The sequence below is a fragment of the Rhopalosiphum padi genome, chromosome 2, assembly GCF_020882245.1.
Source record: "Rhopalosiphum padi isolate XX-2018 chromosome 2, ASM2088224v1, whole genome shotgun sequence".
Taxonomy (NCBI): Eukaryota; Metazoa; Arthropoda; class Insecta; order Hemiptera; family Aphididae; genus Rhopalosiphum; species Rhopalosiphum padi.
The window spans coordinates 10,696,064-10,711,592 of record NC_083598.1 but is presented as its reverse complement, the minus strand read 5'-3'; the positions used below and the strand labels follow the sequence as shown (position 1 = coordinate 10,711,592).

At 30.9% G+C, this 15,529-nt stretch overlaps 1 protein-coding gene across 2 annotated transcripts in view; it reads right to left on the bottom strand.

Moving 5' to 3' along the window:
- Positions 1 to 15,529, bottom strand: part of LOC132923273 (putative inorganic phosphate cotransporter) — a 74,332-nt gene that overhangs the window by 29,990 nt on the left and 28,813 nt on the right. The window contains exon 2 of one of the 2 annotated variants that reach the window (XM_060987147.1): positions 9,713 to 10,210. The exons of the other annotated variant lie outside the window; for it this stretch is intronic. Coding sequence (XP_060843130.1) covers positions 9,713 to 10,112 — 400 coding nt within the window. The 5' untranslated portion in view covers positions 10,113 to 10,210. The remainder of the gene's footprint in view (positions 1 to 9,712; positions 10,211 to 15,529) is intronic. 2 annotated transcript variants of the gene reach the window in all.

The following is a 15,529-nucleotide window of genomic DNA, read 5'->3' as shown; positions in this document are numbered from 1 at the left end:
ATGGTGTCCCTGGTTTTTTTTTTTTTTACCACCGATCGAAACATGAAATTAAAGCAAAAACCATAATTCATTCTCTACTGTGTTGTTTTTATTTATTTATTCGTTTTCAACATCAGCAAACAGTGCCAACTACACAGGTCGTGACAGATTAAGTTCTTTTATGTAGGATAAAAAAATTTCAATTAATTACAAAGATATACTATGAAAACAATCTGTATTTTAATCGATAGTTCAAAAAAAAAAAAAAAAAATACGCAAACTAGAATTTTGTCATGAAGTGAAACTATGGCAAGCCAACCGAATATTTGCGGTATACAAAACAAATACGCACCACTGTGGATTTTTCTGGTTTACCGCGAACCGTCTGGAATGACGTAGTTATATTTTTTATGAATGAAAACTTTTCGCCCACCGCGAAGGCTAATGAAGTTTTTTTACGACATCGTTCATTTTTAATTTTATTTTAGTTATACATATTGCAGCATTTTTATCGGCTTTTATCGTTCCATACGTTGATTTTCCAATTAATTTTATAGTAACTCAATATTCAACGCCATACTCAAACTTAACGTATTTTTCAAACAGTAATCCATGAAGAATGGTAGCAAGACTACTGTCTATAATTAATGTTATTTTTCTGTATAGTTACTCATTAATCAACCCAGCAATGAAACAAGTATCATACCCATATTTTTTTATTTTATAAATAATTTGTGGTAGTAGAAAAAATATTTTGGACAACAAATGTACACATAATACTAAAGAAAGAAACAGCACATAGTTAAAAAAAAAAAACAAAAGCTTTATCATGTATAATTTATATTGAATATATTTTTTACGTACTATTTGAGATGATAAATGTTCAACATAATAATAATACAACCGCATTCAGAAAAAGTTCACTTGAAAGTTGAAATATGAATTATTTGATCCCAAATCTTTTATACTAATTATAATGAAAACTTTTACGGAAATTCAATATGTTCATATTATGTATTATTTGTTTGCTTGATATATTTACACACGCCCGTAAAGATTTATTAATCGATATTTTTTTCTTATAACAGTTCACTCAAATTGCATGATAAATTAATTGAAGTGCATTTATAAATATGATATTATAATACTGTAGTCCTTAGTACATTCATGGTAATTTATCATTTAAAAAATATTTAAATGCCATGAACGACCTTGGGAAAGTATTTTGAATAATCGGTAAAACACTTAAATATTATTTTAAATATTATCATAATTATTATAAAAATAATTTATAATAATAAATATCCGTTTTGAAGAAAAGAATGTGACTTATTTAAACTAGAATATGCTGTTTATTTTTATAACGATATTGTTTGGTCTAACAAACCAATTATGTTTTAGGATTCAACTATCATGTGTACTTATACCACTAGTATTTATTCAAATCAAAGTATCATTTATATTATGCGAGTGAATAGTAAGTTTACAATTAAAGTAAAAAATTCCCATCATGGCAACACCTGATGACATTATAGAATGCGTTTTCATTGTTGTTACACGTCTGAGAGAGCGTATAATTTATAACCGATGTCGAACACTTCACAGGGTATCATTAAAATATCACGACAGCTCTTAGGTATGGGAAATGGTATAGGTACTTAAAATTGAATTAGGTATACCGTATACCACATGCGAAATCACACCACACATATTAAGTTGGGTAAACGAAATTGATAAAACATGTTCCACCAAAAAAGCCCTTTTCCACGAATAATCCAGTTACCTGTTGCCTATAGTACTTTTTCGCCAAAACCCGAAAATGATAAGAATTTTGTTTACACTAAAATAAATTGCTAAAAAAGCTTTTCTGCAAAATATTATTTGAGAATAATATAAAAACATATTAATCATGTTTATAAACTGAAAAAAGGAAATTTTATAATCATTATACAAATTGATATAACGCATATAAATTATATTTAAATATTTTAAAATATAATACAAATAATAAATAATAACTAAGTAATACGTATACGAGTTTAATAATCAGTTGAATATCACCTAATATTAGTTTTATATGTATTTGATAAATATCATGATGCAGTTTTATTTCCTTTATCGGCGATTATTGCTGTTTACTATTATAATTGTACAGTATTTAATATTATTTACACATTGTGAAGTATTATTTAATTTTAAATATAACTATATATATTATATATATATTACCTAAAAATTAAAACCCCCCTGGTTTTCAAACATTTATTTTTATGTAAATGGGAATTGTCTCTTTTTTGCTTTAAGTTGAAATTATCGTTTTATTTTATTTTTTTTTTTTTAAAGTGTATCATGTAATATATAAAATATAATCGATTATTATATCACAATAAGTACCTATAGATGAAACAAGTAATGATAAAATTCAATCTTCATACAAGATTTTCAGATTCGAAAAAATCCAGAATTGTAATTTATTTCACAAATTTGTAGAGATTACATACGTCATTAATTTGTTCAACATATTTCAGCTCGGTATTTAATTTACAGACTAAAAAAATACAGATATACGCTAGTACGCTACACGTAATACGATATTATAATTACTATATTATGTACTGATTAGAGAATAAAACAAAAACTGTTGCCTCTTTACGAAAATGACAAAACTTAGCACCTTGTTTGTTATTTATATAAATAATGTATCTGCGCATAATACATATACAAATATGTTTACATACATTCATGCGGATAAACACGTTGAGCATATACTAACAAAATCAATTTCAATAAAGTGTACATTGTCGTTGTAAGCAAAAAAACTTAACTATGTCATCAAAGTTGCAGCAAAAAACTATCTATTTTAAAATTGGCAATAATACAAAATAGTTCAGCTAAAAAATTTAAATCAATTGAAAACTTTTATATATAGTTTAAAATAGGTAATAAAGGTACTGCTGAATTATCCATTAAAACATAGACTAAACTTAAAATTAAAATATAAAATTGTACCTGTATTAAATATTTAATTTAATCGTATTTCTTTATCTGTACCTTCGTTTTAAGTGTGTGCGAATTTAAATAACCAATTTATAGTTATTTATTAAAAATGTATACGGTTCATTATATTATATCATTAATAATTTAAAGACTATTAATACCTTTTTCGAATAAAAAAAAAAAAAATTGTAACTCACAAAATATGATAAAATCAAATTTGTGAAAACAAAAAAAAGAATTATAAATTTAAAAATCTGCAATATAGCATATCTACATAAAGTTCATAATATACATAACATGTTGTAAGCAAATACTAGGATGACAATAGCAGCAATTATTATTAAATGATTATAACAAAATTCACTCCATTAACATCAGTTATATTATGTGCACCGTTAAATTTTCGGACATGACATTTTATAATAATTATTCGTTCCACATGTAATAGGTAATATTTTATGTAATAGCATCGTTTATCATCAATTATTATAGTAACAGTTTACAAGGTCGCGTTTCATAATGATTTTAATCAATTAATTAAAAACAAATATTTTAGGACAGATACACGCTCTTCCTTGGCAAATAAAACTTATATAAAGGCTATCAATTATTATTTCGATAAAATAAGTTTTTTTAAATATGATTAATTGTTCAAATCGGTTCAGTGTATCAATATTTTAAATGTTTCTTAATTCATTCCTAAAATAATAAAATTGCATAGACAATAACAATAATGAATAATAATATATTATTTATATACAGTATACACTATATTATAAAAATGTACTATTATCATGAATAAATATATTTTGACCTCATACATCAATTTATATCAAATTACTACTGATTGACTGCATTCTTTTATACAATAATTACAGGATAGGTATATCGTATATGATTGGTCTGACGTATTTATTTATTAAAAATAATTAAATAATTTTCTACGAACTTTAAATCTTGTTATTTAATAATTAAAATATTTTTCATACCATAGCTCTATTATACTTGCAGTACTCACAATTTTAATTCTTTTGTCACGGAAGGTCAAAAGCGTCTATTATGTCCTTCAAACTATAATGACGATCATTTTAAAAAAGATCAGTTTAAAATACAAAAACCGCGCATAGTAATTAAATAAACTAATTAGAGGATAAAAAATAAAGTGTTTTTTTGACCTTAATAATGAAAATTATTATGTTATGTGAACGATTTACAAAAAATATTTTTATTTCATTATTATATAATACATCAGGCATGTTAAGTCGTAAAGGGTTACACACTGTATATAGAAAATAAATATATATATATTAATATTGTTTATGTTTTATTTATTACTTTACAAAATTAGTTTGTTTCAAGTTATTAATAGCACTGAGAGAACTTTAGACCTTATGTAGCACCTAAAGTGGCAGCATATTATATTATTATATTATTATTATGCAAATTGATAAAGCGGATTTTCTGATACTATTTACCAGAACACCAGACATGCACAACCAAATTATATATTATAAAATATGCTGTATTCAATACTTAAGATATTAAATTTCGTTGATTATAGTAATTGAATAGCTAGTTATAACCAAGTAAAGCTGTAGGTTACTACTTGTTCAATCCAGAGTTCTGGCTACTCCAATATGATTATTCGTCTTCCTAATGATAGTTATTTTAAATTTTTATCGATAACGATTTTATAAAATAATATTAATATATTATTTTAAACTAGTCAATAATAATAACACAATCAAAACGATAGTTCTAACGCTCTAAGTAATGGAAACATTTTAATATAGGTATTTTTATTTTTTCTTAATAATACATATTAAGAAAATAAAGATTTAAAAAATAACCATGCATATTATTCAACTAAGTATATAGATATAGTGTTTGGCATAAAATATGCAATTGATGACAATATAAGAAAAAATATGTCACTTTGACTCATTTAGTGGTATATTTTTCAAATACCAAATCAAAGTGTAAAATGTATATTATTTAATTTTGTGTACCGTAATATAGTTGGTTTTACAGGAAACTTTTAACAAGTTAAGTTTATCGGAAGTCTTGAACATTATAATTATATCCGCTCCGTCCTCATCTATAAGTCTCAAAACGGTGATCTACACCCATATTATACACAAATGGACCTATCAATTTTATCTATTAGATCACACCAAAAACGACAACTAAATTATCAATGCAGTATAACTGTGAGCGTTCAGTCGTTTAATTTAGAGACCTGACATGAGCAAAAACGATTTTCCTTTAAACTGATTAAGACGTAAGTGCGGTAAACTTTAAGTTAAAATTGGTTTATATTATATCCGCACGCATACCTATATATAGTATATTATATAGTATTCTTTACATTCATATACAATCAGTATCAATACATGATAATATATCGCTTTATTTTCAGTCGAATGTCTAAATATGAACAGCTATCGTATACTTATATGAAATACATCACGAGTCATTATAGAAATAATTTTTATAACCTATTATGTGATCAAGTGTTAAAACTTATAGCAATTAATTTAATTTAATATAACTTTAAACTATTAAACTATTAAATTCGTTAAAGTTGTAATTCAATTCAATATGTATATATAGAATATTGTAAGTATTTGTTTTATAGATTAATTTTTACTGAAATATAGCTTAATTTAGTGATATGACTACGATTCCGCAATATAATAATATACTTAAACAATAAATAATTTATCATAATTTATTTTATGCATGACAAAATTAATAATTTTACAAAATTAAATAGTAGAATTATAAAAAAAAAATGTTCAAGTTGGAAGCGGTATATTCTGCTATGAAAGTTTAAGTTTGATTAGTTATATATTTATATACATACATTAGGATAAAATTGCAGTAGTTTGACAAATGGTTTGAAAATGCTGTAGATAAGAAATAAGAAAAAAATATTAATGATTGGAATAATAACGAAAACATTTCAAACAAACAGTCATTTTTCAATAACAAAGAAAGGTAAAAATATAGACACTGCCCATTTGAAAATCCAAGAATAATTTGAGTAAATGGAAACTGATATGATTATTTACTATTTAATAACATACCTATTTTATGAGTAATAGTATTATATTTGCATATGTTATTTTTGTGTACTGGTTGAACAATCATAATATTATATTGTATAACTATTGTAATAATAATTTTATAATCATCCACTATTTTTATTAAAATACAGACGTGTAATGAGTTCAATTATTATTTTTAAATGTTAAACGAATAGAATTGAGTGTATATACATAATCTTATATTTAACCTATATGGTAGATAAATCGAATATTTTTTCAAAAAATAAACACTGATTATGATACATAAAAAAATGTCTTACTCGTTTTATTTTGAAAATAAGTAATAAATAGACTAAATCACTTTCATAAGAGCTAAATCAAAATGTTATTCAATTAATTCTGATGAAATGAATGGAGAATTGAGATTTATATCGGTCTACACAAATTGGCAACACGACGACGGCGAAAGTGGAAATACGTTTTAATTGAACAGCAGCATTCTGGATTATTGTTTCCTCGCAAATCCAATTTTATCCTAGTGCCAAATGTAATTGGATAATAGCGATAGGCTAGAGTAGTGTTGTAGAGATAATGAGAAAGGAAAAATAGGATTTATAATAAGCATCATTGTTAGGGAAGTGTCGAAGTAAAATCATCGGGATGTGCGCAGACTTTGGATGATCGAGTAGTTATTGGCCAAGTCAACATTGACAGTGATTTTTTTTTTTTCAAAAAACATTTGGCACAACGTGAAACTGTTTCAAGGTCTTTTGTACATGACCGATCATCGCTTCGCTCGGTCCGGTCGGCACAAGTCCCTCATACCGAAATAAACTAATCACACGTTTTATAATAATTAATATTAATATCATTACGCCATAATGTGTAAAACGTCAGAATCAAAATAAAAAAATAGTAAAATACTCTGTACAGATATAGTTTTTGCCGACCGAACTTTGGTCATGGCGACTCAAAAACGACGGATTTTAGTACCGTTTCTATGTATGTAATATGTATAATGAGCGACGGGAAAGACCAAAAGATTTTCAATTTTACTAAGTATAATAATAGAAAAAATGGCAGCCACGAATTTTTTCGGCACAATCTATTGAACCCTCACGAATATTTATTTTATATCATTTCCATTGTACCTTATTATATTCTAAAAATAAATTTATAAATATTTTATGTGTGGATATTTATAATGAGACAGTACGTAGCTGTAGGATGTTTATAAGTTAATAAGACGTTTATACGAATAAGCTTAATTTATTTTGACTTTTTTACATAAGTAACAATACCAAAGACTTACTTTTGTATTTTGTTAAGTTAATATAATTTTATATACATTTAAACTCGGAGATATTATAAATGGTTAAATTTTAATTGAATCAGATATATGTATTAATACGTAACATTTACTAATGCATGTTACATCTCTACAGATTTGTCACTCGAAGTATTTACGCTGTATAATTAAAGCCAAAATATGTAAAAATAAAATTAACATTACTACCTAGTTATTTAAAAAACATAATTAACATTAACTTTTATAATAGTTAAATTAAAATTTTGCGCTTAATTAAACCAAATAAAAAATATTAATTATTAACTTGCATAGCTTTGCCAAAACCCATGCAATACTGAGCATGTAAGATTATCATATACAGTGAAAAAATATACATTTTGCGTTGTATTAATATTTTGCAATAATAATAATACCGAATAATGTATAATATCAATACATATTATAATATGTGTTTCTATTTATTTTTTCAAGTTTAAAACATCTAAATCATTATTTCCATTTGCGATGTAATATAAATTCTCTTATATTCTAATACAAAACCAAATAAACTCATATTTTTAGTTTATTTTAATGATATAAAGTAATAGATACAAAATTGTAAAATTGTGCAGGCTTAAAAAAATATTTTGAAAAATCGCTCCCCCCCCTGAACACTTTTTATAGTTCTGGGGTCTTCTTCCTTGCAAAAAAAAACTAATCCAAAACATTATAAAATTGATTAACATAGGTGTTATTATTATTAATTCTCCTGCTTTAACACAGGCGTTAATCACTTTTTACGACTCACATATCAAGTTCAATAGTAATCGGTTAATTTAAAAATAATAAATGTATGACGCTTTATATTTGTGTCTTATATATTATGCAATAGGTATAAGCCTTTTGAAAAATACCTGTACAAGTAAGAGCATAAATGAATATAATAATATTCTACGAGAAGAGCTCAACCTTATGATAAAATTACAGTCACATACATTCGGTAAAAACTCGGTGCATAATAGGATGTGCATATTTAATGTCTACTCTTATTTAAAAATTAAACAACCACGTAACTGTAGTAAATTTAAACTAAAACTGAAATAATCCAGCACAGTGTGAAAATGTGAAATAGGATCCAATTTGATTATGTAACCTCAAATTAAATAATAAGTAAATTAAACGAATTTCCAAGCTCCATAGCATTTCACATTTTTATAAATAATAGATAGGTACTTATACCTCATTATAAAATGTTTATTAACGATTAATCGAAGTTGAATTATTTTTAAAGAACTATTTTAATTTCAAAATCTTCCATCTGAATTAAATTATAGTTTATATATAGTTAATCGTATAATACATTTTTGACAAGTCGTCTATATAGGCGCTCGATGTGCATAGAGTATACGAGTATAATTATTTAATATAATCTCATAGAAAATTTAATTTGATATAATTTCAATATCTTCTATGAATTTTTCAATATCTCGTCGAGCATTGGAAGTGATTATTTAATATTAAATATATAATAATGGACATAAAGTAAGCGTTGACGCAGGTACTTAACTACTGTTAAATATTCAACACAAGGTTTCAAATGTATCGGAATCAAATGTCGACCAATGTTGAATCAATACGATGCAGATAATATAATAAATACATCCATTAGAGTTATACACAGATAGTGACGAATAATAAATTACACGCGAGTCCATCGCAGGCCACCTTAATTAAATAATCATGTTTTGTCTTATAATATAGATTTATCATTTTTAATTTTATATTTTGTTTGATTTCTACATCTACTGCTCTTTTATAGAAAACATTTTGTGTATCTATAAGTAAAAACTTAAATTGGATTTCATTTTACAATCTTACCCATAAAAGGTACAAGTAAGAAATATTTATTGTAACATTATCATCTTTTTCTATTTTCCTAAATTAAAATCAGAAACACTTATTCTCGCCTCTTCCCTACTTAACATACACGCGTTAAGTAAGCGATAAACGTGATTAGTTGAAAATAAAAAAGTCGACTTAATGACCTAGATATAGTTAAATAATATTATTATCATATACATAATCAAATCATTAAATGTAAAATACTATTTTGTTATGTCACTTTCATATCATTACATTAAACCCAATAACATTCATATTCTTATCTTGTTAACTCATTACAATATTCTTCTTATAAGAATAAAACAACAAAAAAAATTTCGTCGCTGAACCGTCCTATACTAAACGGTTTCAAATCTGCCTCCGCAGCGCGCTGCAGTCGATAAACATAATATATAATATATTACCGACTAAACGAAAATGTACTAACGGGAGGAACTCGATTCGAATGCAGCGTAATAACAACAACTATAAAATACGTGCGTTGATTTTTTTATACCTTTGGCCGGCACGGGCCGGTGACTGTACCCGTTGTGGTTGTCCGCGGCCGTCAGATCGTCCAGTTCCGGCTGGTTCCAGACGAGCACGTGCTTGGCGCCGGACGTCCGGTTGTTGGAGCAGCACGCGGCGGACGAAGACGACGACGACGACGGTCCGGGACATCCGCCGGCACCGCTGCCGCTAACGCCACTTCCATCGCGGCCACAGCCACCCGAACAGCCGCCGTATCCGACGGACCCCCGGCCGCCGAACGACGATTCCTCCTCCTCCTCCTCGACGACGATGTCCCGCCGGTGACGGACGGCCACATGCACGCCGGACATGAGGCCGACACCGGCCTCCTCCTCCTCGGACTCTATCCCGCAGCCGCCGCCTCCATCCCATCTGCGGCCGGACATCAGCGCGGACCGCCGCCAGACGATGGCCTGCTCCTTCCGCCGAATCCGTTACAGCGCATTGGTCATCAGCCCGCCATCGCTGTGCAGTACAGCGCTGTCTATATACACACACACGCACACACACACACACCACACACACGCACACAGTCTGTCAACACGGGTCGAATATGTATATAGACGAGGAAATGCCTAACGGCTGATGATATTATTATGTGTGTACAGTCGATGTCAGACAGATTCGCATCCGTTTGCGGTGTGTGTTCCGGCAGCGCCACATTGGGTCGTTAATAATCATATGATTATGAATCTGTTAATTCCCGGATGATAACATGTGCATTTGTTGCAATAGAAAAATTATTTAGCAGAAAACATCATTTGCTATACTTATTATCGGTTTTAAAATGTTTTATGGTGACAATTGTCAGTTCTATGATAAAACATAAAGTGGTAATAACATCCGAACAAGGAGAAAAACCCCCGGAACCTTCTTGTTCGCGCCACTCTGCCAATCTATATGACTCGTACTGAACACATAATAAAGGGTTGACCGTTCCAGATCGACGAGTCACACTTATTTTTCGGTAGATTTTTATTGATTTTAAAAAAAAATTCTTTATGCACCACACGTTTGTGGGACGGGGGACGGGGGGAGCATTCACTTGGCACCTCGACACGGTCTAAACTTTCTCTAACGTTACAATATAAATCAACAAACTATACGCGAACAGTTAGTTCCTTAAACTTTGAATAGAATATTTATTTTTTCAAAATCATAAAAATGTACCAATAAAACTAGTGTAACCGCCATTTATATTGTATACCTAATAATATGTGTGTGTATCAGTGCGCGCACAAGTTTAGTCTGAATCGTGCAAATTTACTAAGGAACCTCCATTCCCGGTTATCTAATTTATTCCACGAGTTCATTCAAATAATTTTGATTCTTTAATTTTATGTCAATACTCTAGTGGTATATTCTATACGGAGGTCCATTATCGGTGAATATTAAGACTTTGTATATTATGCTCGTCGATGTCGGTTTGTGAAAACAGCGAATCCATATACAATAATCAGAAACTCGTGGATTGGTATTATAATACATAGTGAGAAATTTCGCGATGATTTCACAAACTATGAAATAAACTGTAGCAGAAAAAGCTGCCAAGATATATTACACGAATGTATTGCATATATTATTATTATTTCGAGTCGTGCACATTTGTAAAACTCTGATTAAATTTCCGTCTTGACACAACTCGTTTGCCACGTATTTATTACCTCGTATACCTACTGCGCCCGGTATTCTAATGCAAATTCCACAGCTGGGGTACGACGACGTGCTTTCGGCCATCACATACTGTACAGCAGTCGCCCGATATTATTAATATGTACCTACACTACGATATAATATGTACGTAGCTAACTCATTGCAAATGACGTATAGCCGTATGGGTGTATACGTGTATAGGTTACATTAACGATGGACGCATTGTACACATACACAAACATATTATTGATATCATATAATACACAATTACAACCGATACTACAAATGTTATTATACTTATTACATTATATTATATTATAATATTTAAACAGTGTTATTACGGCACAACGCGCGCTGAAAAAAATACATATATCGATATATATATATATATATATATATATATATATATATATATGACTACATAAGTATTACGCATATATATCACATACAAGACATACGCTCCAGCATCGGGAAATTCAAACTCGCATTCTGATGTTGTTACTAATTTACGCAGTATGTGATAATTGCTCAGACGGTAATTACACGGCTGAATTGACAATTAGAGAGCACGCAAAACGTCGGTAATATTATAATTATTATATTATCATCATCATTATCATAAATTCCACCGAATGGCGTTGTAAATCATTGCAGATTTCAATGATTATATAGATTACACTATAACGGCGTTTCCTACACGGATAAAACGCTACGGTCGCAAATAGTCACGCACGCTTAAAAATGCAAACATGTAAAAAAAAAATCGATTTCATCGCAAATTTACCAATTTATTACCTTATGTACACACGATATTTAGTTTAGATTCGTCGTAAAAGTATAAATAAAAAAACCGTACCAAAGTTTTATCTGAATATATTTCTAGAATTTTTTTTATAAATTTAATTCCTGTGAAAAATAATGGAATCGTTTTTGCACGACAAGGTGTAAAGAGTTTATTAAAATATCAAACTCAATTATTCGCACAGTGGTAATAACATTATACACGAAAATCGAATACGAGAAAAAATAAATAGACGCCATTTTTTATTTTTATTTCGTAACTTTTAGTTGCGTTATTTGATGTCATTCTACTCGGTGAAAAATATAATATTTTACCTACAACATTTATTAAGTTGCGATGTAAGTACGATATTACCACCGTCTCATTTAAATATAATTTGTTGAAAATATAACAGCATAATAATATTAAGTGCATTTATTATTATAAAATATGTATATTCATCGTTCAACAACTATACGCGTTCACTCTCTACGTATTTGTATTTTATCCAATAAAACTTTTTGTTTGCGTGATAACGATTTTGAATTTGTCAAAATTAAATTTGAATACGACACAAAATATTGTTGTTGAATATTATACATGTTAGACAAACAATGTTCTAATTAGGTCAAATTTATTACACGGATTAGTTATGTGCAAATTACAAATCCGATTAAATCGAATTACACGGTATACTGAAACTGAAACATTTAATGTCGCATAATAGGTGGGAAAACTAAAACAAAAACGCCATTGCCAATATCCAAAAGCTTACATAGATACGCACTAAATATATGTCGTACATTACATCATGATATATCAACCGCACAATAGATAAGTAGTATTAAATATTGTATACGAAAAATATCGAAATACCTACTCGTACGGTCGGAAACCGATATTAAATTATTTCCACCGTCACTAGGATACTTCGTCGTACTCGAATTGAAATTTGAAATCGCGAGACAAATTACAAGCATATAGGTGGTCCGTATATATATATATATAATATACCGTTCCTATTACTATCGATCACATTATTGCGAGCGTCCAGTCACTACGATATCGCGATATTATTTAGGGGTGTACCTATACGAATAGCTCTGACGGGGCGCGCGTGTGTAGGACCCGCACCGACCCGAGAATAAAAATCTCTCGCCGGACACGATTATTTGCGCACAGCACGGCTAAGTTGATCCTCCGAGGAAAAAAATAACACGTCCGACAAAACAAACATTAGAGATATATTATATTATATCGTGTGCGGCGTGGGCAGGGGGCCTGTAGTTAACGAGGTACACGCGGAGTGCTGCAGTGGCGAAACGCAATTAAATTTCGCCGGTCCGACGCTTAAGAAAACAATACAGTTCCCGGCTCTTCCGGCGCGTGGCGGGGGGTGCAGGGGGGGGAGAAGGTTGATTCGGCGTAACAAAAAAAAAAAAAAAAACAAAAAACAAAAAACAAAAAAACGGGATAATATATTATACTTGCGGGGCCGAGAGGTTTTCGACACAAAAGCGCGTATAGGTGTAATTAGCCATTGCCGGAGGGCGAAAACGTCCGAAGCGGTTTCTTTCAAATAATTTAACCATTTCATGCATCACATTATTACGTATTATACTATATATATGGCCGAAACGAATTTTTATCGGACAATATAATAATAATAATAATAATATTGTAATATTGTAATATAATTGACGTGAGGTGAGGTCGGGAGTCATCGTGACGTGCGGCGGGGGGCACGCGGTCAGAGAGGGGGGGGGCAGTGCACCGTTTCGTTGTATATGTACGGAATAATGTATCGCACATTATCGCAAACAAAAGCTTTTGAAATCGGTCGGATCATATTTTGACGGACAGGCGAAAGTTTCGCGTGCGCGCCCGGCAAACTGTATACGCGGCGCGAGTTCGAACACTGAAATTTGATTTCCGCCCGAGCTTTTCGGTTTCGTTATCGACTGAAATCTCGTTCGCGCGGCCCACCCGACCTGCGGCCCTGCCGCCGCCGCCGCCGTTGTATAAAACGCGAACGGGTTAATGTGATATTGTAACGTAAGCCGCCGTAATAACATATTATATTATTATATACGGCGAGAACGTTGCGGGGTGTTGTTTTTTTCCTTCCTCCCACTCCTCTACTCCTTTGCCGTCGTTTTCTTCGTGCGCTCGCGTTCGAAATCGCACGATTTGCATACCAGGCAATACGCGCCCGTCCCGCGCCTCGCGCCCGCGGTGTAATGTTATAGGTACGTGTACACGAGCGCCGCGGTAATTATATTATAATATTTAAAACGCGAAAAACCAATTATTGCGATTCCCTAAGGGCAGCTGTGATATGTTTTTATTTTAATAGAGCGCGTGTGTGTGTGTGTGTGTGTGCCGTGCGCATTGTAATATTTTATTATTGTGTTCGGCCGTTCTGCGTGCGCAATGATTCAACCTTGAAACCGAAACGCGCAGTTCAACGTCTGCTTGGACGCGGTAATCATATTAATATTTTATACAGGTACTTAGACATTATTATAATAATGGTCGAGATGAATTCGTCGCGAATCGACCGTAAAGGAGATGTTGTATAGGAGGTGTGTGTGTGTACCTATACACCAATTCTGTGACGCATAACATTATGATAATATAAAATACTGTGTCGTATATTATTGACGAGGTCCGACATATTTTTACACGACAAACATTATATTATTATGTTATTATGCAGCGCAACTACGTAGTAAACCATGACCCGACCGAAATTCGTCACGCTATTACAATATTCGTAATGTCGGTCGTTTGCCCGTTGCATCGACGTGCGTCTCGACCCGAACATTGTAATAATCATGATAACATAATATTGTTGTAAGGGTACCATACAAACCTACGCCGTTTTAATAATCGATTCAGAGAATATTATAATGAAGATATTGTGAAATATCACAACAGATACATAAATATAATTATTCGTAATATTATGGAGGTAGCGCGTGCGGAAAGCGTCGACGACGGTGCATTTGTGGGAGTGAGTCGAGTTGAAAACGTATTGGAAACAATTTTTCGCAAACAGCGACTTGTCGCGAGGGCGTCAACGAACGAGATGTAAGAAAAAAAAATCGAAAAAAAATAAAAAGGCGAAAGGCGAAGTATGAAATCACAACACGCCGGTGTGTAAACCTGCAGATCGCGGGGGACTCTGATGTATTTTTATGATGGATGAGTCGGGAAAGTACTCCCCCCTCCAACCCTCGTACAAGCCCACTTCCTACACACCAAAGTTGCGCGCTGCCAATTGACACTATTCTGTTCACTCTCCCCTTCGCCTAATGAATATACGTGCACATGATATTTTCGTATTACAGTTGTATTTTTGTCACG